At 45.0% G+C, this 24,029-nt stretch overlaps 1 protein-coding gene across 15 annotated transcripts in view; it reads right to left on the bottom strand.

The window, feature by feature from the left end:
- The window catches only part of Tenm3 (teneurin transmembrane protein 3), a 1,310,468-nt gene that overhangs the window by 27,923 nt on the left and 1,258,516 nt on the right, over positions 1-24,029 (bottom strand). For all 15 annotated transcript variants that reach the window (XM_076553327.1, XM_076553324.1, XM_076553329.1 and 12 more), the window contains 3 exons: positions 17,127-17,359; positions 15,601-15,755; positions 13,955-14,829 (listed from right to left, as the gene is read on the bottom strand). In XM_076553327.1, the coding sequence (XP_076409442.1) occupies positions 13,955-14,829; positions 15,601-15,755; positions 17,127-17,359 (1,263 nt within the window). The remainder of the gene's footprint in view (positions 1-13,954; positions 14,830-15,600; positions 15,756-17,126; positions 17,360-24,029) is intronic.

The raw sequence follows: 24,029 nt of genomic DNA, 5'->3' as shown, positions 1-24,029 counted from the left end.
TTTTGCCTAGACTTGCTACTTTAGCTTTTGGAGAGCATTTTCAAAACTCCTTTTATGTTTCCTAGGCAGCGAGATTATTAGTAAATGCCTCAGAGTCATAACCTCAGTCATCCCCAGTTCTTATCCTGAGATGAAATCTCTCTCCTTTCCCTTTACAGACGTGAAGTGCGCAACTCTTCATTTTTCCTTCATAATTTCACATTCTCCTTTCCCATTCCCACAGCTGCCCTGGACTTTGACAACTGGTCTACCTGCCTCTCCCCACACTTACAGGTAAATATCTGGAACACTATGATTATAATACTCCTATGCTTAAATATCTCCAGTAGATTGTCATTTGAGAGAAACACTTACTAAGCTGTACTCTCAACAACTCTATGCCAATAGACTTCTGACATTGTAAATTGCTCACGTGGAAACCATTTGTAGGTCTCCAAAACTTTAGGACTTGCCTGACTTCAGCGCTTCTGTTAATGGGTTCTTTCGTAGAATGTTCAAGTAGAGTTGGGGATGAGCTTTCTCATCTTCCTAGGGTCTTCTATTAGCCTGTTCCATTTCTCAGTAGGTGTATGGACTTGCTCCTAGACTGGAATCACAGTAAGCTTTCCCTGAAAGACTCATGGGCCCTGTGGTTCACTGTCCATCTTCTACATCTGTTAGCTTAAATTTCCTTTCCCATGAAGCAATGAAAACAAAAACAAGAAAATCTACTCCTTGTTGCCACCTGCTATGACAATTTTCTCTACAGTGCTAATTTGGAACAACTTATCCACCACTATGGTAAGTGATACAATCACCACCCCATCAGAACTGAAGAAGAATGCAGGAGTCACTCCTTGATTCTCAGTCCTGATGAAGGACATGCCAACCAACAGCAAAATCAGAACAGGACCCATTTACACTTGGATGGTGGGCTGCTTTGGCATTCTGATGTTAATACTATGATTTGTAACATTAAGCCCAAGGTTTTACATATAAGTATTTTTTTAAAACAATTATCTCAGAGATGAATTATTATTTCTTCTCAAGCCAACAGCAATGTTGCCCACAGGAAATCCTCAAAAGTTGGGAAGAGATTAGAAAAAGCAGCTAACATCATGAGAAGCAGAGGACTCAACTGACTTCAAGGTGACAGGGCCTTCTCAGATGTACCTATTATCAATGCGACAGGGGAAGAGCAAAAGAAAGACCCAAGAATGCACTGTTTTGTTTCTCCGTGACTTTCCTTTCAAGTGCTGAGAGGACCTTGAGACAGGGATGTGCACAGACAGGAGAGGGTGGGCTACACCAGTTTCAGTTTCTTTGCTTGGTTGAGTTTCCTTAGGAGGTCTCTCGTAAGGGATAGGGTTTAACCTGTGCTTGTTCCATGAAACCAGCAAGGGCAGCAGTCTGCAGGCACTCTGCCATTCTCTCCTTGTCCTGAACTCTCCAGATTATATGAGTTCAGAGGAGATGGACGACAGCATCCCTTCCTCTGGCACCTCAGGCCTGGCCCTTTGGAACATGGAGCATAGTGAAAGACGGCCTTAGGAGCCATTTTGTTTTTTCAAGAATCAAACTCAAGAAAGGTGACCCCATGCCTCTTTCTCTGCATAGTCCTAACCTGTAGAGGAGAACCGACAGAGTACTAATGCACCAGCCTTGAGACACAGTCATCTAACCAGGGAGGTCCAGAAATAGCTCCCTTAGGGGTTCAAAGGATTCTGGGCAGTCCCCTCCCACCTTTTCAAACTGTGCACTGGCTGAGGAACATGGACATTTATGGAGGTTCTGAAATGTAGAATTGCTACACAGTTCATCATGAGGAATTTTTGCTCTCTATATGCCTTCATCATCCTGGACGTATTCCACCAGTTCTAGAAGTGGGCAGAGGCAAACTCATCCTCTTTTGTTCTCTTTGTATTCTTGTTCTTACACACACACATACACACACACACACACACACACACACACACACACACACACACACACACAATGCCCAGGAAATGGATATGCGTGAGGAAAAGGGATCAGGAGAAAACTTTCTGAAGGCAGGTATTCTATTTACAAAGAAATTTCATTTATCACTGAGTGGTTGTTGTTATCACCAGCAAAATAACACATAAGATTCTCGTTTCAACAGAGACACAATATGTATCATTGTTTCAGCAAAGGAAATCTGGTAGCTTTTAGTAAATGTTTCTTATGGGATAAGTGTTAACAGAGGCCAAGAGAAATTGGAAGAATGGTAGAGCCACAGATTTGTTCCAGTAAGAAGGAATTTTTTCATTACTAAGGAACCTTTCATTTCATAAATAAGGGTGGTTCTGTGGCTTGCCAAACATCACAGTTGGAAACTGGTCCTGGAGTCGAGGTTTTTCCTCTAGTCCAGAGCCTTTTCCATTCAACCAAAGCTTTTTCACAGGGGGCGTAACAGGGAAAAGGAAGGAGGAGGAGGAGAAGGAGGCAAGTAGAGAACAGAAAAAAAATGTCACAGGGAACCAAGGACATATCAATGGCGGCTCGGGAAACCCAGGTGAGAATCAATGCATGCAAAGATCAACAATGTCAGTAGACTATCGTTTACTTTACTATTTAGTACATCACTGTTCAGTAAGTGGGAAGACTCAGAATGTAAAAAAATAAGGGACTGCTGAGACTAATGTGATGTCTGTTCACCAGCTCGGAGAGGGGAAAATGAATACTGCTCAGTTTCAGAAGGGAAGAGGAACTGTGGACCTTGGGCGGACGAGGAGTACCAAAGAGAATCGGGGAACAGGGCTGGGGAGCTAGTTCAATTGGTGGAGTGCTCGCCAGGCGGGTATGAGGACTCCAGTCCAATCCTGGGACAACAAAGTGTTGCTATGCTTGTAACCACTGTGCTGGAGAAGAAGAAACAGGCAGAGCTCGGGCTGGCTGGCCAGCCTGGTCCACTGGGTAATCTCTAGGGCAATGGGAGGCTCTGTCTCAAAAAGAAAGGGTGGATGGTGCCTCCTGAGGCATGACTCTGAAAGGTGTTCTCTGACCTCTGAATCTGTGTGCACGTATGTGAACATGCATGCACACACATTTAAAAGAAACACAGAAAGTGATAACATGTACAAGGAGAGGCGATTTGAACATTCCAAAGAATCAGGTCTCCAGAAGGTGGATCTTTGAGTGTTTACAGGGAACTACCTTACTTCCACAGGGAAGTTCAGCCTGGCACGTCATGATTCACAGCAAACTGCCCTGACACTGGTAACCAGACCTTCTGCATTCCTTTTCACTGTGACTTCATTCACTCCAAGTTTAGTTCTCTCAGTAGCTCCCATATCACATCTGTATCTCAAGAGCTGGTTTTCCCCTAAGACTCTAGCCATTACTATTTCTTCCTCTTTCTTTTATTATTATTTTTAAGACTATGCCTAGCTAACTTCCCCAGGCTAGTCTTGAACTCCTGGTCTTCCTGGCTCAGCCTTCCAAGAATTGTGATAAAGGTGTTCAAGAACACACAAGTTTCCAGACAGATGTTCTGATCACATGTAACACAGGACCATGGGGACTTACATTCATAACTTCCAAATCTGAACGCCCTGTATATTTCTGGTTTTTTCCTATCTACTTTGCCAACCATGTTGGGAAAACAGGGAGCTCTCGGAGAATTCTCCCATCTACTCATCTCCAGATGATTAATTCATTTCAATTTGTGATTAGTGCCTAGTCTGGATTCAGCCCTTCACTTCTTATCCCTAACTTTCTATTTCTCCCTATACCTTCTAGTCTTCTCCTTTAAGCCCACGCTTACATGGTCACCAAACTGACCATGTGGCTTCCCTGCTAAATTCCCCAAAGTGCACCTTTTCTACCCAGGGTGGAAGATTCCCCAAGTGGTCCAAATCCTTAGCATGCCATTTAAGCCCTACTGGAGCAGAAGCACGCTCTTCCGACATCTTTCGCTAGTCCCGTCCTCCAGTATCCCCATGCACCTTCCAGGTTCCATTCTAAGATGCACGTTGGTTGGAATCCTGCCATGCTCGGCCTGCCCAGTCAAGGCTTAGCCCGGGTCTGCCGCTCCACCACCTCCTGCTAACGTTGATCTGTATCTTCCGATGTCGCTTCACTGAGATGTGTATCTTGCCTACTCTTGTTCCCAGTCTGACTTGGATGAGCATCCTGGTTGCCCGCGCTGCCTGCTGAATAACACTGTCTTAGCACTTACCACAATTCCAGGTATTTTTCATCTGTTCAGAGCCTAGCGGATGCCGAACTTGCCTATTCTCCAGCACCTGCCATCATCCATATAGAATGAATATGTGAACGATGCCCGGAAAGGAGTGGCTAAGCGTGAAACGTTCCCTGACCGAAGGGTGTGGACAAAATTCTCACCTCACTGGAGCCTCAGAGACTTGAACTATTTAATAGTTTGCTAACCACATTGCTGTTGTAATGCAGCATTTGGGAATGTTGCCTTTTCCTTGAGATGGCTTAACTACTCTTTTAAAATGGTGTTCCAGAGGGTAGGGCCATGTGGGACTAACTGTGGGTGAGAGGATACCTTTGTGAGATATACCTGAAAAATTATGTTAAAATTAAATCAGTAGGATAGAAATGAAATGATCTTTTATTGAATAGGCACATCACAGATACGTATGTGAAGAGAAACTGCTGGTCATAACCCATCACACTTACTCTAAATTTCAAATAATCGCTGCATATATGTGGCCTTCCTTTAGGTTTTCAGTTAGCCATCCTCCATGCTTTTTGGGTTCTATAGGAACAGTCAGATGCATTGAGATTCATGCAGATAGACGCATTAGAGGGCCATGTTGCTTCTCCACATTACAACATTCTTCGAATTCTGGGTTTATTACTCTAGCATCTTCTTGGAGGGAAGTGCCTTCTCACTGTATGTCTGCCTTGATAAGGACCTAACTCTTTCTTTTCTTTTTGAGTTCGACATAGAACGAGGTCTTTCTTTCATCTGATGCTAGACTAACATTCATTACATGCTTAAATTAATCGATCTATTTCCTATTTAAAAACCAACACTTTTTAGTCTTTGATTTTTATATACATTTTAATCAAAAGGCCTAGTTATGAAAAAAAAATCTTAATTTATATCAGACTTCCTTCCTTCCCATATACTCAAATGTGGGAGAAAACAAATCCTTTTCTAGGTAGACCTGCAAAGTGATATTTCTTATTAATAAGAAATAAAAATAAAGATTATTTGTCTATGTATGAGCACTCACGCCATGGCACACGTGTGCGGGTCATAGGATGGCTTTGTAGAATCATTCTTTTCCTTCTACCTGTACACGGGCTCCAAGTATCAGCTCCTCAGACTTGGGTAGCAAACACCTTTACCTATGAGCTGTCTTGCTGGTTGCCCAAGGTTGTATTTCTTTACATCAGCATTTCTCTCTCTCTCTCTCTCTCTCTCTCTCTCTCTCTCTCTCTCTCTCTCTCTCTCTCTCTCTCTCTCCCCCCCTGTCTCCCTCCGTGGGCCCCCAACTCCAGATGCATAGGCTGACCAAACTTCTGGATGAACTTGAAGTCTGAGAAACCTGTTTTGCCATGCACACGTAGGTGGGTTTACCTGACGCGGTAATAATGACAGGCCGGAGGGATGCAGTGAGGAACAAAAAGCATGTGGGTGATGCCCGGTCATCTAATCTCTTTCTTAGGGTTGATCTTAGGTCAGAGTTCGAGAGGGAAGTGGGATGTCCTCACCGGCTCTAGACAACTGGAGATGACTCCCAGGCCCAGACATATAAATAAGAGGCTTTCGCTCTCTGTAACACTTCACTGGGAAAGCTGAAGGGCAAGGAGGAAGGAGGAAGGAACGAGGGCTTCTACATGGGCCCTCATTTTACCACCTCAAAAAGGAGTTGGAGCCAGGCGGTGGTGGCGCACGCCTTTAATCCCAGCACCCGGGAGGCAGAGCCAGGGGGATCTCTGTGAGTTCGAGGCCAGCCTGGTCTACATACAGAGCGAGATCCAGGACAGGCATCAAAACTACACAGAGAAACCCTGTCTCAAAAAAGCATGAAAAAAAAAGGGGAGTTGAAGATGATGCACAATTCCAGAAAATTCTCAATTGTCAATCTGTAACTCTGTGATAGGGAAAAGGGAACGCTATCCTGATCTGTCCACATGAGAGTCTCTTCTTCTCGAACGGCCGTTTAGAGTAGCCAGTGTCTGCCTTGGTCTTCGGGTAAATTATCTGATAATTGCTTCGCAAGGGAAGCTGATGAGGTGCCGTATGAGGCTATCAGAGCACCTATCCAGTGTAGACAGTTGCTTTAAAGAGGGACGTCCACATTTGGAGGCTGAATCACTCATTTTTTGAGCCATTATGGAGTAATTTAGCATCTCAAGAACATTAATTTGCTAAATGGATCACACTGAAAGAGTTACTGTAACTTGGCTGCAAGGACACATCTCCACATGAGAGCCAATGTGCCCGACTCTGAAAAACTAGTTACCATTCTTGCTTGGTTTTTTTTTTTTTTTTTCAATCTAGACTACAGAAAGGAGTTGGAATAAATGAAATATTGATGAAAGTATTGCCTTTATAGTGTTCAGGTGAATGTTTGAAATGTACCATACTGACTATATTCAACCGTCTACACAGTTCTCACTGACTTCCTGATACAGGCTAAACAATTAGAGAATTAAACAGAACAGCAAACCATGGGAAGCAGTGCTAGAATTTCCCCATGACTTCCAGTGACCTGCTGAGGAAATCGCTCCACCGTCGGCCCTGAGTTCCTAAAGGCTGTCTTTCACAAAGGAAGAAAGACTGGGGGAAATACCGAGGGGAGGCTGAGAGCCGTTCGCTGTTAAGTGGCATGATTTGTAACACGGGGACTTAATTGTTAATGCAGAAATGTGCGGGCAGAAATAACGACGACCTGTAGTTTGTCAGATGCTTTTCAAAGGAGGGCTGATCCTCAAATCTGTCAGGTGGAAGCTACTGCTAATCAGTTCCTCCGTCAGTCAGTCAGTCGTGATCAGAGGGACGCCTGTGTAGGAACACAGCGGGGCACCACTGTTGGGTGATTCCAGCCGATTCCATGTCGACAAGCGAGGACGCATCATTCCTAATTTGGAATAATTACCCTTGAGTTTCCCTACTTTATTTGTGTCTTCTGTGTACTGTTTTGGATTAGAAAGTGCCCTAAGGGTACCCCAGCTGGCATTTATACCCCTCTCTTCTTTGAGGTCCCTTCTCCTGTACTCGCCCAGGGTATCAGAATAGGTGGGGGGTGGGGTTGTGGGTCTGTGCCATGGGCACAGAGTTAGGTTCATTATAAAGAAATGGTGCAGAAGCTCATTCTGAAATAGCAAAGCTTGAATGAGGGACAATAAAAAAAACCCAAATGAGGAGCTGGAGACCCATAGATACCTACAGAAACGGGCAAGCACCGAAACTCATTTATTTGCTCTGTAAATCTGAATATAGCTCACAAAAGATCACACAGCTCCACAAATACACAGCTCCAAATATCCAAACTCCCAAGGCAGGACAATTGCCACTAACTTGCTGATGTGCATGTCAGTTAGAGTTCATAGCTTTGGGTCTGCGTTTTCCTCTTCTTCAGCCAGAAGAAGCGCCTCTAGATGTGCCCAAACCCTTGTATTTTATGCGGGCAAGCAAGCAGAGAGCTGCGAAATGTCATTTACTAGTAAATAATTTATGCCACCGCCCAGTTCCATACACCAGGCTTGCTTCTGTGTGCACTCAAGTGCAAGAACTATGGTCTCACTTTGGGTATGAGCTTTTTCAATAATACATTTTGCAGCAGGTGAGATCTTTGTGGTCCCTTTGGAATGACTTTAGCCAAGAAATCATAGTCCAGGGTAATTGTTTTTAAAGAGTAGGATATGTTGCTGGGTGGCAGTGGTGCATGCCTTTAATCCCAGCACACGGGAGGCAGAGGCGGGCGGAACTCTCTGAGTTCTAGGCCAGTATGGTTTACGGAGCCATTTCCAGGGCAGAGAAAGATGCCTGGATTTCAGAGAAAGATCCTGTCTGAAAAACAACCACCACAAAACCAAAAAACAAACAAACAAACAAAAAAACCCAAAACAAAACAAAACAAAACAAACCAAAGACATGCAACTAGGCTTTTTAGAGAAGAGTCCCACAGTGAGCGGGCTACTTTGTGCTGTCCAGCAAGTCAGGAGAAGGCACAGGCAACCACTCAGACACTCAGAGATAATTATTCAACCCCTGAGACATCAAGGCTGAGCGAAAGCCATCAGATGCTGTATTCTGCCAGCCAATTTTTTTTTTTATAACAGTCACAATAGGGACAGAATGACCCACGAGTACCACGGAGAGAAACCAGTACAGGTCTCATTTGGGAAATGAAGGTTCTTATGCTTACAAAACCATCCGTGTACCAAAAATTAGAGGCACTTGCCTATCGTATTGGTGCTGATGAGAACTTCAAGTAGGGAATCAGCACTGCCCACCCTCTGCCCCCATCCTCTCTGGTACCTGGTACAACATCCTGTGCTTGCATTGGAATGGAAAAACGTTTGCTTTCTTTTTATTTATTTATTTTTCTTTTTTTGGAGGGTAACTTTGTAATTATATTTATGCACAGAAAACTTAACAGTGTACATATAATGCAGCGTAGTGGCGAGTTCTTTGGCCTCGGCCTTCTCCAGCTTGGCAATGTGAGCCACAGACTCTGGACCCAACACATTGCCTCCCCCGTGGTGATGGATCTCAATGTTCCCGTCATCGCCATTGGGCCTGACAGCTTCCGCCAGCTTAGCCGGAGCACGCAGAGTCAACCTGTGTGAAGGCCACCGCGGTGTATGTCTTCCTGCGCCCCAGCTGCCCCAGCCTGGCCTTCCTCTTGAGGTTGCGATAGAGGGCCGCCATCTTGTGACATTGGGCAAGCAGGAAGACCGGCAGAGGTTTCTTAGTGGGGACGTCCCCTTAGCTGGCAGCTTTCTTCTCAGCGGGGGCCAACAGCCTTGCTCCCCAGTACCCCCTGCCTTGTCTCTGGCCTGGTGCTTCCAGGGAGCCGAAGGGGCTGGGTAGCCTTTTGCTGGTCCAGGGCCTGAGGAACCAGTTATTGGCAGGAGGTATCTGCGCTGCTTCTAGAGGATCGCTCTTTGTGGCTGCAGCCTGATGTACCGGGGGACATTTGACAAAGCATGTGAGGTCTCTTCTGGGTTGGATGTCTTGTCCAGCGCCAGAAGTCCCTAGGCCTTTTCTCAAACAGAGGATTCACAACTCTTGGCATCCTATTTCTTCACAGTGGCAGGGGAGGGGCCACCCTCTTCCCCCCGGGTATCTGCTCCGTTGGAGGAGAGCTTCCTTTTTTAATTTTCCTTTGTTCTCTGCCACGTAGGCAAGGATCCCAAAGCCTATCCTTGTCTGCCAAGCAATCTTTCAACGAGTTTATCCCTAGCCCCTGCTTTTGTGAGACAGAACCCTGCGATGTAGTTCAAGCTGCTCTTGAACTTTGGGTGAACCCCAGATCGGTGTACCTTCAACTCCTAATTTTCCTGCCTCTGCCTCCTCATCACTGGGAGGTATGGTACATCACCATAACCCGTTATATATACAGTTCTTGCTGCCTTCCTGAAAAGCAGTATTTCAGAATAAAACGCTACCAATATGAAGCCTCTGTTTTTCTCATTCAATTATTTGAACAAGACAACCGAGGAAGGCTCTTATTTTATAAAGAAAAAGAAAATGAGCAAACAAGCGTTATTGGGCAGACATCAAAAGATGGACAAGAAAAATGGGAAATATCAACATTTTCTGTATTAATGATTGGTGCAGGGGTTTGAACCATCCCAGAGAGCGGGAGATCATTTATACAGTAGGTTTTTTCATAGGAGCTTCTGGGAGCTAGGTTTTATCAGACTCTACGCAATAAGTCTACATCATTGGCATCTGCCTCCAATTTCTCTTCAATGAAAAGCGATGAGGAGCGTGGTGTGGGCACAGCAACATTCCATGAGTCGCGGGAGCCACAGACACAACAGCTTGCATTTAAAAAAAAATTTTTTTTCCCATTTTCTTTGTACTCACACCAGTACTGCAAAATGCTAATGGCATACTAAAGTTTGTATCAACAACAACAACAAATCGATAAAATGAAAACACTCAAGGTAAGTAATTTGAACTCGCTCTCCTTTAAAATGTCTTTGGCAGGAACTCTGGTAACCATATTTTTACAGTAGGCAAATCGATTGATTCCAGGTCTTCCATCTGTTTCTATTTGATAAAAGCTTTAATTTCCAAAACCTTTTTTAGGTACCGGGCTAGCTGAGAATCTGGCCACGAAGAAGTGGGGATTTGGACTGAAAACTGCCATTTCTTACAGAAGGTATTTATGCCGAAAGATGATTATAGGCCGTCCACCAGCTTAAGGGACTGGTGTGGTGAAAGTCATAGAAAACAGGTATTTCTCACTTGGGGATGATTGTGTGTGTGTGTGTGTGTGTGTGTGTGTGTGTGTGTGTGTGTCCGTCCTGTTACAATCTCCTTGTGGTTTTGGTAAAACCCTGACCACCATCAAAGCCATCATACCCCTTCCTTTGTGGAACTTACCAAGTGTCTTTCTATGTCTGCCTTAGACACACAGGGCCACAAAAAACACGAAGCAGACTACTACCAGGACATCAGTTCACTAATAACTACGGAAGCAGGGGAAGGCCTGGGGAGCCAGCTCTCTGTAGGCTGCGCGGGAAAGGGCCCATGCGGAAAACTGCCGAGTCGCCCACGTGCATTATAGTGAGGACGGACACAGGCTGGTGTGTCTAGAGGAAGGGGAAGGGTTAACACGGTCACGGCTGAGACAATGAGGAAGATGAGGAGGAAGCCCTATAGTTGGGTATGAGACAAGCAAGCTGGAAAGGTGAGGAGGGAACGGGGCTCTGGGCTCGGAATTGCAGGCAGGCTGGCTCCCCACGTCCCTTGAGGAACACATGTAGGACATTCACTATTGTCCTTTCATTTACCCTCGCTCTCTGGGGGGCTGACTGTGGCAGGCTCAATGGTAAGCAAGGATGGCTGCTAACAAGAAAAGACCATCCCGGACTACGCTACAGACAGGCAGTTCAATGTGACGTTAACAAAGACCTCAGCTCTATCTCGGCTGGGACGGAGTTAACCCCACTGCGGCAGAGCCACAAGCCCATCGTGTGACTGTGAGAACAAAGAGACTTCAGTGTTATGAATAGCACTTGAGGCACCTACAAGGTTAGAGGGCCAAGCGACAAACAGCTAGCAGAGAGCCAAGGTCAACGTTGGGAGTCAGAGATGGACGGAGCTGGGCTTCAACCGCTCCTAACTGGGTAATTCATAAACAGCACATGCTTATTGCCCTGGCTGGGCCAAGTGCAGATCATAAGGTCCCTCCTGTGGCTTGGCCCGTGATAGCCCAGAGATGGGCCTAGAAAGGTCCCAGCACTCTAGAAACAAACTGCATCATCTTGTCAGGGACTCCGAGGTCCCATCCTATCTTCTAGGGGCAATTGTTTGTGAAGGTCAGGGTGCAGTAAGAAACCATGGTCAAGGCTCCCGGGAGTGGAAGCAGGGGCTAGGTTTGCCCGTTGCTCACCTCCAAGGATCACAGACAAAATGGAATATTCCGAGACTGGGTCCCGGAGGCCTGCCCCAAGAGGACCAGCTTCCCTTCTGTGCTCGAGCCTTGGAAAAGGGGCTTTGCAGGTTCTGACCCTTGGAAGAAGCGGCCTCCTTTGCAAGCACGTACAGAATAACAACAATAAAAAACCATCTCATTCGGACCTGGAGATTCCGAATTCCTTAGGGTAGCAACTCTGCTTTTCTGTACCTTTTCAAAAAAGTATACACGCTTCTTGGCAGTTTTTAAAATGACAATTTTGCTGAAAACATGTAGAGGAAGATAAACAATACATTGATTTTGAACGTTAAAAATTTGAGATGAGGTTTTGCTAATAGAGCGCCTTCTGGCTTTTAACCCACTGTGTCTGTCCAGGCTGGCCTCAGACTCTCGGTCCACAGCCTGCTTCATCCTCCCGAGGGCTGGGATTATACACACAGGTAACTGTTTTAAATCAGTACTTCCGTTAATTTTATTAGAAAAGTAATTTGCAAACCCTGTTTGGTCTAATATACTTTTAAAATACACCTGAGAGAGTTTGTGTGCGGTTATAGTTAAATACATATATACACACATACACATAGATACATGTATATACACACATACATATATGCATATATGTGTATATATGCATATATATATATATATATATATATATATATATATTAGAAAGGAGTATGTCTTCTTTGTGTCACTATCATTTCTTAAAAAAAGTCCAATTTTTTTTAACTGTCCCACACCTACCCCGCTGATAGAGTGAACCCATTTCTCTGGTTGCCCAGGCTTGAGTGAATTTGGGGGCGCTCAGTCAACCATCCTGTGGCCTTCCAGCTCGTCTGTTGGTAGTCACCACATGGAGAACTGTGCAGTATCAGTCTCTGGACCGAACAAGGACATGTTCAAAAACGGCCCACAGAGCAGAGCCTCGAGCCTTAAGACAGTACTGCGTACTTAGCCCTGCTTTTCTCTCCCTGCTTCCAACTAAAGCGGGACCCTCCCTGAGGCACCACCATGGCTGAAGATCTGCTAATGAGGAGCGCTTTCCTGCCCAGGCCTATCTGATGGCTGCGCGTCCTCTCTGTGCTTTTTCCCTCTTCGGAGGCGGCGACACAGCCTGCTCTCACTTTGAAAGCCCCGCAAAAGGAAGTGCCTTCCATTAACTTCCAATTTATTCCTTTCCTAGTGCGAGCCTAAGATGAGGGAAAGGCATGCTAAGAACAGAATTTTAATGTCATTCCACTGGAAAGGTTTGTTCCTCCGACAAAACCACGCTGCTGGGGGAACATTTGCTTTATTAAAAGGGAACCTGTCAAAAAAGACAAGCCGTCCCCACTACAGGGGAACTAAGCTTTCTGTGTAGGAGCCATTCCAGAGAAGTTGTACAGAAAATATTTGTGTACTGAATGACTTTTTCTACTGACTTGTATTGTAATTTTAGTGGCGTGTTCTCGGAGAAAATGCTTCTGCTCCAGCGTATCACTGTGAGCAATCACACTCAAGGACCCAAAATATGCATCCCGAGGCCTGGTTTGCATTAGTCAGCACGTCATCTCCCTGCACCTAATTTCCCCTCCTAGCCTGTGCGATGTTAGTCAAGTGAACGAGCCATCGAAAACGGTTTCCCATAGGCACCGGCGGTAAGGGTACACACACCCTAAGACATACAACAGCAAATTCCCATTCCACTCTCCCTGACCTCGCAAACTGTGACCGGAGCGCGTATCACCTGGGCCACCTCTCCACACAGATGCCCCGGCTTCAGAAGCCTCCTCGCCTCCTCACGTGCTTCCAGTGTGGCCAACGTCCTGCTCTGCCTTGGGTTGCAAAGCCCTTTAAAGTGCGGCTTATCTTCTCCAGTACCTGACTACGCAAAGCTAAGCCCTCTGTTTGATAAGAAGAACATTGGCAGGGCTGAGGTAGCCAGCCAAGGCCATTGGAAATGATTTTCAAAGTTTTTCTTCAACGAAAGCTCTGACCACAGCCAGCTTTATCAGCCAGGCAAATCCAAACCCAGAGGGTTTAGGCCTAAAACTAAAGCTACGGATTGTTCTTTGAAAGGTCTGTGGCTAATCTGCTAAGTGTACTAGGAGCAAAATGTCAGTTCCTAAGGAGAGGTAAATTTACCGTGGAGCTAAATGAAATTTAATCTCCAAGGGGTTTCACATGTATGGGTCTCTTCCAAAGCTCTGCATCTAATTTTCATAATCTTGTCTTCCTCTTTTTTTTTTTTAAAAGCGGGCTATAAAAATTATAGAAACTTTAGGACCTCAATAATATAGTTCCCTTCAGAACTCAAGCATGCAATATTATTACAGACTCTGTTATGATATCAATATTCTATAATTAGAGTAAAAGTTTCATATACTTACTCAAAAAATGTTGTCCACCCAGTCTCGTCACTCTTGGTGGCCAGGAGCCCGCTGTTGCCATGGTAAGTAAACAAAACGAGTTCCAGCCCTTGAGCGGTCATGCTTTTCAGACATCCATTGGTGCCGATGGTCAGCCATATCACTTGGTTATCCGGAGACACCACCCGGACAGGCATCCGGTTGGGATCCCTGCGGATCCGGAGGGTGTTGCCATTGCTGTCTGTCACAGCGGTGATGTCGTTGTCATTGCTGTAGCTAAAATTATACAGGTAGTCACCTGTGACTAAGCTCACAGTGTACTGGTGAGTGCCATTGATGTCGAAGATGTAGAGCTCTTGGTCGGTCGGGGAGGCAACCTCGTAGAAGTTCATGGAGTTGAGCAAAGGCTTATTCTTTGACACGGCCCGGATCCGAATGTTTCCCAGGTCGGCGATGTACAGCGTGCCGTCTGGGGAGGCAGCGAGGGAGGACGGCGCGTTGAGTTTGGCGTCTTTGGCGTAGCCGTCTCCGCTCTGGTAGCAGTCACAGTTGGCGTCATTTTTGCAGTCGCACTCTGACGGTATCCCCGCCACCAAGGAGATTTCCCCGTCTGTTGTGACCTGCCTTATCCGGTTGATCTTCTTCTCGTCGGTTTCGGTAATGTACAGGACACCGCTGTAGGACACGGCGATGGCGGTGGCCGATTCCAGCGTGGTCTGGACCGCGTGCTTCCCCACCGGATAGTCCACCCCGGGGACCTGGCAGTGCATGGGCCGCCCAGCAGCGATGCGCACTTGACGGTTTTCGGTGATCTGCAAAACTACATTATTATCCAGGACATAGATGGAGTTATCCATAGGGTTAATGGCGAGGTCAGTGGGCCATTCCAGGCGCACCTTCATAAAGAAAGAAACGACCTGGTTAGTCAGTTACTACCCAGCAGTTAATTTGCTAGCAGAGTAAATTAGACCATTCAGGGAAATTAGCCTTAATTTGATAAACTGTTTAAAAAAATTTTTTCCCCCCCATAGCGTGGTAAAAAAACCTACAATTTTTGAGTGAAGACAAATGCAGGAAATAACATCTTATTTAAAAATGCAGTGCATGGAAAGATTTAGCCAAACAGAAAATGAACTTCTTCTACGCAGTGAGTCAACAGATATCGCCGAGATATGAACACATATGCTCCTTGTAGTAGTAATAACAGCCAAATGCCAGGGCTTCCTAGGTTATGAATACATTAGTATTCTATTGTGTTTTCAATCAGGCCAATAGTTAAGTTCCTAATTCTAAATATAAGCCCCTTGGGACTAATTGTAGTGTTTTTTCTCTTGTACTCAAGCAGCCTATGCAATCAAAAGATTAGGGATTTAAGCTGTTTGTTTCTTTTTGGAGTGTCTCCATGCTGCTACTTTAGTGGAATTTTATTACACATGCTTAGCATTTCTTAGTGCTAATTGTTCTGTATTTCAGCGAATTCATCAAAGGCAGAATTACAGAAGAAGGTAACTTTTGGTAGCTCCTGATGTGCATTTACACAGAACAGCTGTATCATAACCACTCCCACGCCTGATAAGTACAATTGAACACGGTGCCATCACCGGCTACTGACGGAGTAAACTGACGTCAGAATCAAGACAAACAGCTTGGCTTTGTATCTGCAGTACCTGGCTGATGTGCATGCTTGTGTCACAGGTTAGCGGTCTGGCTGACGTCAGGTCATTGGACCCCAGGAGGGTTGATATGATTCCATTCTGATCAACCTTTCTGATCATGGTCCCATCAACGAAGTAGATCAGTCCATTCTTATCAATCGCCAGCCCTTTATCGGAGAGAAGTAAGAGTTATCATTTTTTTTTCTTAAAAATGATTAATCTTGATTGAATTCTTAGGCCCAGTGACAAATTCAAAACTTAGCCTTGTTAATAAAACAGGCGGTAGGTAGCAGGTAAGACTGCTGATTGTAAAGCTAGGTGTGGTGGGGCACACCTTTAATCCCAGCACTTGGAGGCAGAGGCAGGCGGATCTCCTGAGTTTGAGACCAACCTGGTCTACAGAGTGAGTTCTAGGACAGCCAAGGCTACACAGAGAAACCTTGTCTAAAAAAAAAACCAAACCAAACAAACAAACAAAAAACAAAAAAAAAAACCAAACCCCAAAACTAAAAACCAACCAACCAAAGATGGCTGATTGTAAAATCTTAAGAAAAGGAAAAAAAAAAATCACATACAGGCATTTACAGTTCAAATACATTTATGTCAATAAACACAACAAAGAATCCAAAGCTCTAAGAATCTCTATCAAGCGTATGAACCTCACAGGCATAGTCCTTGTCTGCTTCAAATACAAAATAACATTTACAGTCCCAATGAAGGCCACACATTACAGAGGCAGGCTCAGATTCCGTTAGCGCCGGCTTATAGTCATGACATTCTTCCAACAAAGACAGAGCTGAGCTGAGGTTAGTGTTTAGCTGACCTTGTTACAATGAAATCTGCCATTATGAATAATTCAGTACAGCAAATATTTTTTTTTCCAGCTCTTGCTCACATAATCCTCACTAGTTATAATGAAAATAAAAAAGTTTCCAAACCCAAACCCATTGTACTGGATGGCAGAATGCTTGAGCAAGGAGTCAATCTTGACTCCTTCAAAGCTTTTATCACATAGAATTTTAGCCCGTTACCTCCCCAAATTCCTCATCGCAGGCAGATTTTCCCATGGCATAGAAACAAAAGTTGAACAGCTCCAAAGTGGGTAAGAGCTAATAGGGTTGCTTAGTGATGCTTTGAAGGAGGCCCGGGACTCATTCATGACAAGCAGATTCCCGGACAATGAAGGAATCTGAAGTTTAATAGGGACGTGATCTGAATAATATAAAGTGGTGGCTTCAGTCTTGGAAAAATTGAAAACAAAACCAAACCAAACCAATATGGTGATTTTTGTTTTTAAAAAAGTCAAGAACCTTCTATCTACTGTAAAAAAAAAAAAATCAACTTAGTTTCTCTCAGTTTCATGATAAATGGTTTTTTTAAGACACTAGATGTGATGCAGTTTTTTCCAGAATGTAGTTGGAGATAAAACATTAGACTTAGCATTAAACACAATCAGGAATCACACGGATTTTTTTTACCTTTTTATATATATATAAAAATAAGTCAAAAGAGAAGTCTAAATTGATAGGTGCCGGTACCTTTGGGACTCATGAGTGTCGCCTCCACGGCCTTGCCTCCGTCCCCACACCTGGCCTCGTCAAAAGGAAGGCACTGCTCCCCGGTCCCCGCAACCACTTCAGCGTTCTTGGTCAGGTCTTTCGCGCCCGTGAGGGATTTGGGGCGATAAATTCTGCGGGTGTTAGTATCAGAGACGTACAAATCTCCTGTGACCGGATCCGTAGCCAGGTAGTATCTGTGAGCCGGGTTGCTACTGTAAAAAGATTCATACGTAAATGTTAGGGGAGAGCTAGTCCTTGTGCCAGAGGGGGAGGAGAAGCCGAATAAAACACACCATGAGAAAGTGTTTATAAACTGCGACCCATTGTCAAAGGCTGGACCAGGGACAGGCTAAGTCATAACAATGTAAGGGACTACGACCCCAGGTAGCCAGTCTCTGAGATATTTTTAAGTCTGTGATATTTTTTTTTCTTTTTGGCTTGGTGTTGAGGACCCCACTACCTGTCAGCCATTATTCTTTCTTATTTTATATTTTATGTGTATAAATGTTTTGCCTGCAAGTATGTGTGTGTACCATGTGCATGCTGGTGCCAGTGGAGGCCAGGAGAGGGCATCAGATCCCCTAGAACCGGAGTTAGTTCTGTTGGGAGCTGCCCTGAGGGTGAGGAATCAAACGTGGTCCTCTGGAAGAACAAGGGCTCTCCACTGTGGAGCCGTCTCCAGCTCCCACCGACGGTCATTCTTAAAAACAATTACCCTTGCAGGCAATACGCTTGAGCCTAAAATAAAGCAAGGGCCCGACAGACAGATGAAGTCTATTCTAGGGAAAGACCCCTCGAACACATTCTCCATCGACTTAGCGCACGACCAACGTCGTTATTCCTGTCAGGAATTATGGTTTTGCTTTTGCTACAGAGCCACACAAACATTACCGCCCCCTCCCCCAAGAATGTAGCATTGTGCCCATCATTGCTGCTCAGTAGCAGTCCAGGAAAGCAAATGGTGCTGGCCCAATGTCTGTTCAGAATTTCGGGGATAAAGTGAGATATAATCCATTCATTTGTAGAAGGCAACCTCCCAACACTACTTTCTTAGGAATATGGCTTTTCCACCCCATGCAAACACGCTCTTCTGGAAAGGACGAAAACAGCTTAAGTGACTTGGTATTTCAACGAGACTGGCAAAGATGGAATCCATTAAATAAGATGTCTTTTGATAACAAGCTTGGTTTTACATTCTCTCTCTCCCCAACCCATACCCCTTCTCTATTCCTTCCATCTCTTCAGGTCAAATACACAAAAAGTCAGGCACTTAGTGACGTTGATTTTGTATGAGAATGTCTGTGAGACTGTGTCTCCTAGAAATGCCAGAGATGCTACAGCCATGAAGTCTGTCCACCAGAGCTGCCTAAACGTGACCTGAACTAGGATGTTGCCAACAGACATGCTAACACTAAAGGGGAAGGAAGCCTCAGTCATGCACAAAGACCCCTAGGGAACAGGAGTCCGGAGATCAGGAGAAACTGTCTTCCCCAGGGAGGAGCACACCAGTCGGTAACACACACACACACACACACATACCATCACCACCACCACCACCACCACCACCACCACCACCACCACCAACAACAACAACAACAACAACAACAACTAAAGAAAAAGAGGCCATGGATTTGAAAGAGAGCAGGGGGGAAATTCACAGGAATTTGGAGGGTGGAAAGGGAGGAGGAAAATGATGTAATTATATTATAATCTCAAAAAAAAAACCCATGTAGTATAAGCCTAATATATATATATATATATATATATATATATATATATATATATATATATATATATATATATTTTCCGAGACAGGGTTTCTCTGCGTATAGCTTGGTGCCTATCCTGGATCTTACTCTGTAGGCCAGGCTGGCCTCGAACTCACAGAGATCCGCCTACCTCTGCCTCCGGAGCGCTGGGATTAAAGGCATGCGCCACCAATGCCCAGCTAACATAAACATTTTAATAATGAAACAGCAAAATTTTAATACTAATTATGTTACACTATAATGAAACAATTCTTACTCTGTAATGTTCTTTTAAATTTTTATTTAGTCTTTTGTGTGTGAGTGTGTGTGGTATATGTGTGTGTATTCCAGAGGTTGATGTCGGATCTTCCTCTACAGAATTTGGGCTCATTTTTTGAGATAAGGGCTCTCACTGAATCTGGAGCTTGTCAAGTCAGCGAAAATAGCTGACCAGAGAGGTTCTGGGATCCACTTGCCTCTGCCCCCAATGCCTAGTACAGGCATGTGCAAATGTGTCCAGCTTTCACGTGGGTGCTGGAGGTGTGAACCCAGGTCTTCTTGCTTTCATAGTGAGCAGTCTTAGAGTACTATCTCTAATCTCATTGTGTAAGTGGTAAATGTGTGTACAGCAACGCGAGAGTCTTTTGCTACAATAACATTAGAGTTTCTACCGGCGTCTCACATTGGTCGGGAAGCATAGTCAATCATGTGGTCAGTAGGGACCTTTCGAGTGCAAGAGGGCTCTACAGCTGTGAGGATGCTGTCACACGGAAGTCCTAACCTCTTCAGTCTTTAGGTCTCCTTCCCAGCCTCTGACATCTTCTAGCAGGAAGAGTCAGGTTAGACCCAGAGGCCTTGAGCACACGAAGGAGTTAAAGGTAAATAGTCCTCCAAAGGACTCAGAATCAAGTGAGAATAAGAACATCTCAGAAGCCTGGTCTGTACAAACGGCCAATTGACCAGGAGAAATGTGATTACACCGTGTTCCTTTGAGAGCAACGGTACAGTTGTGAACACATTTCTACCCAGTCTGCGAGCTGGCCGTTCAGCTACACACAGTTAGTCACCAAGTCTGTGGGTTTATTTAAAGCATGTGCCATTGGAAAGATTTCTCTAGTCTTTTCTGTCTCTCTGACTATATGATAACTGTGAGCAGCTTTTTGGCTTGTTATGACTCTTTTCTCTTATTATTGGCACATCTACAGGAATGAGGTGTGGACCACTCCGCCTGGGTTTGAATCTTGGGTTCATCACTTAATAAATACAAGTTAACTGGTGACTCAGAGTCTTTAACTATAAGGAGAAGACAATGGCAACAGATATTCTCAGGAGGCCGAGAGGATAATGAGACTTAATACATGCAGATCGTTAAACACTTCAAAAGATTTATTTTGTTTTTAATTGGGTGTGTCTATCTCTGGGTGAGTATGTGTATCTGAGTGAAGGTGCCTGCAGAGACCATAAGTGGATGTTAGCGTCTCTGGAGCTGGAGTTACAGGTGGTTGAGAGCTGGCGTGCGGGTGTTGGGAACCAAGCTCAGGTCCTCTGCTGAGCCATTTCTCTGGCCGTTTAAAAACATTACCTTTGCCGGGCGGTGGTGACACACGCCTTTAATCTCAGCACTCGGGAGGCAGAGGCAGGCAGATCTCTGTGAGTTTGAGGCCAGCCTGGGCTACAGAGTGAGTTCCAGGAAAGACACCAAAGCTACACAGAGAAACCCTATCTCGGAAAAAAAAAATAAAAAATAAAAAATTACATTTATTGGGTCTGGAGAGATGTCTAAGAGGACTGCAGCTCTTCCAGAGGACCCAGGTTCGATTCCAGTCCCGGGGGAGCTGATGCCCTCTTCCGGCCGCTACAGTCACTGCGTGCATGCAGTATACAGACATACCTGTACTCAAAAACACCTCCACAGATAAAATGAAAAAACAAATAATCTTAGGAAAAATTATGTTTATTTACTGTGTATGTGCACATGTGCAAGCCACAGGATATACGTGGAGGTCAAAGGATGACGTGGAACAGTCGTGGCTTTCCCTCAACCACGTGAGTTCCGACGTTTGACCTCCCGTCGTCTGTAGTGGGTAGCCATTCCAGCTTTGATCTGGAAGTTCCAACCCCCACTGAGGCTTCGGTAACTGTCACACCTACAAGGTGGGGCCAAGAGAGGACCCTGAAAACCCGAGATCCGGATGCGCCACCTTCTCTTGGTTCCCGGACCCTGGACACTAGGGGTAGACCGAGCAGAATTCTCCAGAGAACACCAACGGACTGCGCTACGTCTTCCCCAGACCCTGTTACCTATCCCTTCACTTGTGAGTTACCCCACAAAATCAACCTCTCTTTTAACTACGTGGAGTGTGCTGAATAATTTCACCAATAGTCATCAGGTTTGGGGCAGGTACCCTTATCCACTAAGCTGTCTTGCTGTCCACCAAGTACAATCTTTAGAACAGAGGCTGGTCTGTAAGACATACTCAGTAGGAATCAGCTATCCTTAATATTTGCTCTTTTCTTGTCCATTGTGAAATTTCAACAGGCCTTTCATAATGCTATTTGGTCTGACTTGCTTCCGGAAAATGTTAGGGGAAAAAGTCTCAGAGTGTGAGTAGATTCAAATTTGTTTATTTCTGCTTCTGCATCAGCAATTTGCAATATACTAAACTATTAGAACAAAGTCCAGGCTCATCTTAAGATGCCCACTGAGTTGTTTCAAGAGTAATTATGAGAAAGTCACATGAACCATGCATATTATTTTCATTATCTCCTTCCTTTTGAGACATTAGATTCTGGAGGTAGCTATCGAAGTGGGAGGAGCCCACTCTCTCGACATGGGGCATGAGATTTAGTGCAAAACTAATGGACATTCAAGGCAAGGCTGGGCTTTGATCGGCAACAGTGATATTGAGGTGGGCAGTAACTGGATCATCTCCACGGTGTGGGGGAGGGGCATTAGATATGCCGTGTAGAGCATCTCTTCCCTCCCTCCCTCCCTCGACACAGGTGGGTTTCTTTTTTCTTTTGTGACAGGGTCTCATCATATGACCTAGGCTGGCCTTGAACTCACAAGTTGCCCAGCCTGGCTGCAAACTCATTATCCACCTGCCTCTACTTCTGCTGTGCCCGGATTACAGTTGGCATTAGTGTCCTGAAGACACAGGGCCCCTTCAAATCAGGCAGCACACCCTTCCCAATCTACCGAGGAAAAGGTGTCCTTGTGCACACAATTCTAGTGTCCAGAAAAACGTGGAAGCGCACACGTCCAAGACAGGAGGTGCAGTCTGGGCTGGCACAGGACAGTCACTCCTTAGACCCTAGCCTCACACAGGTGGGAAGCCTCTCTACAGAGTTAAAATGGATGGGACAGAAATGATACTGCTAGGTGACATGCCAACGTGGATGGGGAGAATTTTACAAGGACCTAGATGAAGAGTTACAGGCAACCAATAGCTACTGAGATGGGGGGGGGGGGCGGGGAGACAGACAGGAGAAGGAGAGAGGGAGGGAGAGAGGGAGAGAGAGGGAGACAGAGACAGAATGAATATATCAGTCTTCTTCATGGATGAGCTCTCTGACAGGCTATCTAATCCCAAACACATGTACATGTGAGCAACACTATATGGACTTGGTAGGACACACACACACACACACACCAGGACTGGCAAATGGAAGGAGAAGAAATGTTGGGAATTTCAGGCTTGAAATATTCATGCCTGAAATTCTAAAAAAGAACCCTCCCCCTCCTCCCCCAAAACAAAACAAAAAAACTGGGTCAAAAGTGAGTTGGGAAAGTCTCAGTTGACAGCCAGGTGACAGAAGAGCTCTGAATCACACACACAGCAGGAGTCTGATGCACGATCATCTCATCTTCAGGCTGAGGAGTTCCCTGGCAGGGTGCTCTAGAACCTGCTTTCTAGTGTCCCCAAGGTCATCGAGAGGCTGGGGTGTTGGTTCAGAGGGCAGTGGTTCTCAGAGGAGAAGAGCATCTAGTGTGGAGTCAGAGGTCAGAGTGACTGGGACAGGTCTGCAGTTGGCCACGGGGCGCGGGTGACTTACAAAGGCCACGTTTTGGGAAAATCCGTGGTCCAGAACAGAAACCGAGCGTTTCCGTGGGATGACTGGCTGTCTGCGGCTCTTCAGTTTCAGAAGGGTCTAAAATGACAGCTGTGCCCACCAGCTGCACACGCAGGGCAGTGAGCTCCGGCCCACATCTCCCCTACACTGCACCTTCATCCTTAACTCCTTCAGGATGACCTAGATGCCAGTTATCAAGACATCTCCCCTACAGTCTTGTCAATCGGACACAGACCTGGGGGGCAAGTGCGGGCTTGTTACACCCATTTATTTTCTCCTAATTCAGCCTTCTGGGACGAGAGAAACACTTGCCGAGACCAGCACAGAGAATGCACGCGATTAACACTCTTTATCTTTTCTCCCGGAAACTGTGCCGCAGCTCTTGGAGCACAAAGCATTGGAAGCAGCGTGACGAATTCTATTTATGTATAAAAGCAAAGCTGCCTCCTTCCTGGCAGCCAGGAGACTGCTGGGATGACTGCTGACAGGGACCTGGGACATGGCCGTCCTAGTAAATCAGTAAGAAATGCTGACTCAAGTTTCGACGGTTTTATATCGAAAATTTAATTAATTCAAACTCCTAAGATTTGTGATAGAGATCTGCTTTGATCCTTTAATTGGTAATATAAAATTCACAAAGTTGATTTTCTTTTTTTTTTTTTTAGTCCTATATGTTTAAATGCCCCTTGGCTGGTATTAATGAATTAAGGTTTTTAGTTTGGAATTTAAGGAATTTGAACAAGAGTGAGCTAAAATTTACTATCTATTAAAGGGTTTGTTAGCAAAGTAATAAACATCAGAGGGGCAGATTTAGAATATCAAACAGAAATCCATTTTACAATTATGTTAGTGTTGCCAGTTAAATAAAAAGTTAAATGATGACTGAGTATAACTAAGGAATTTTATTTTACAGAATATCTTGGCAGTACTTAATAACTTGGCATAACAGCATCCTATTTGAATCTTTAAAGAATAAGGCTGTCTCTGAATATTCCCGGCCAATATTTTTATTATGGCTTCCATTAGTATAATTAAGGACAGTTGATGGTGTATGTGATAC

This window comes from Peromyscus maniculatus, chromosome 17 (genome assembly GCF_049852395.1).
Source record: "Peromyscus maniculatus bairdii isolate BWxNUB_F1_BW_parent chromosome 17, HU_Pman_BW_mat_3.1, whole genome shotgun sequence".
Taxonomy (NCBI): domain Eukaryota; kingdom Metazoa; phylum Chordata; class Mammalia; order Rodentia; family Cricetidae; genus Peromyscus; species Peromyscus maniculatus.
The sequence above is the reverse complement of the archived record's forward strand: the minus strand, read 5'-3'. Positions and strand labels throughout refer to the sequence as shown.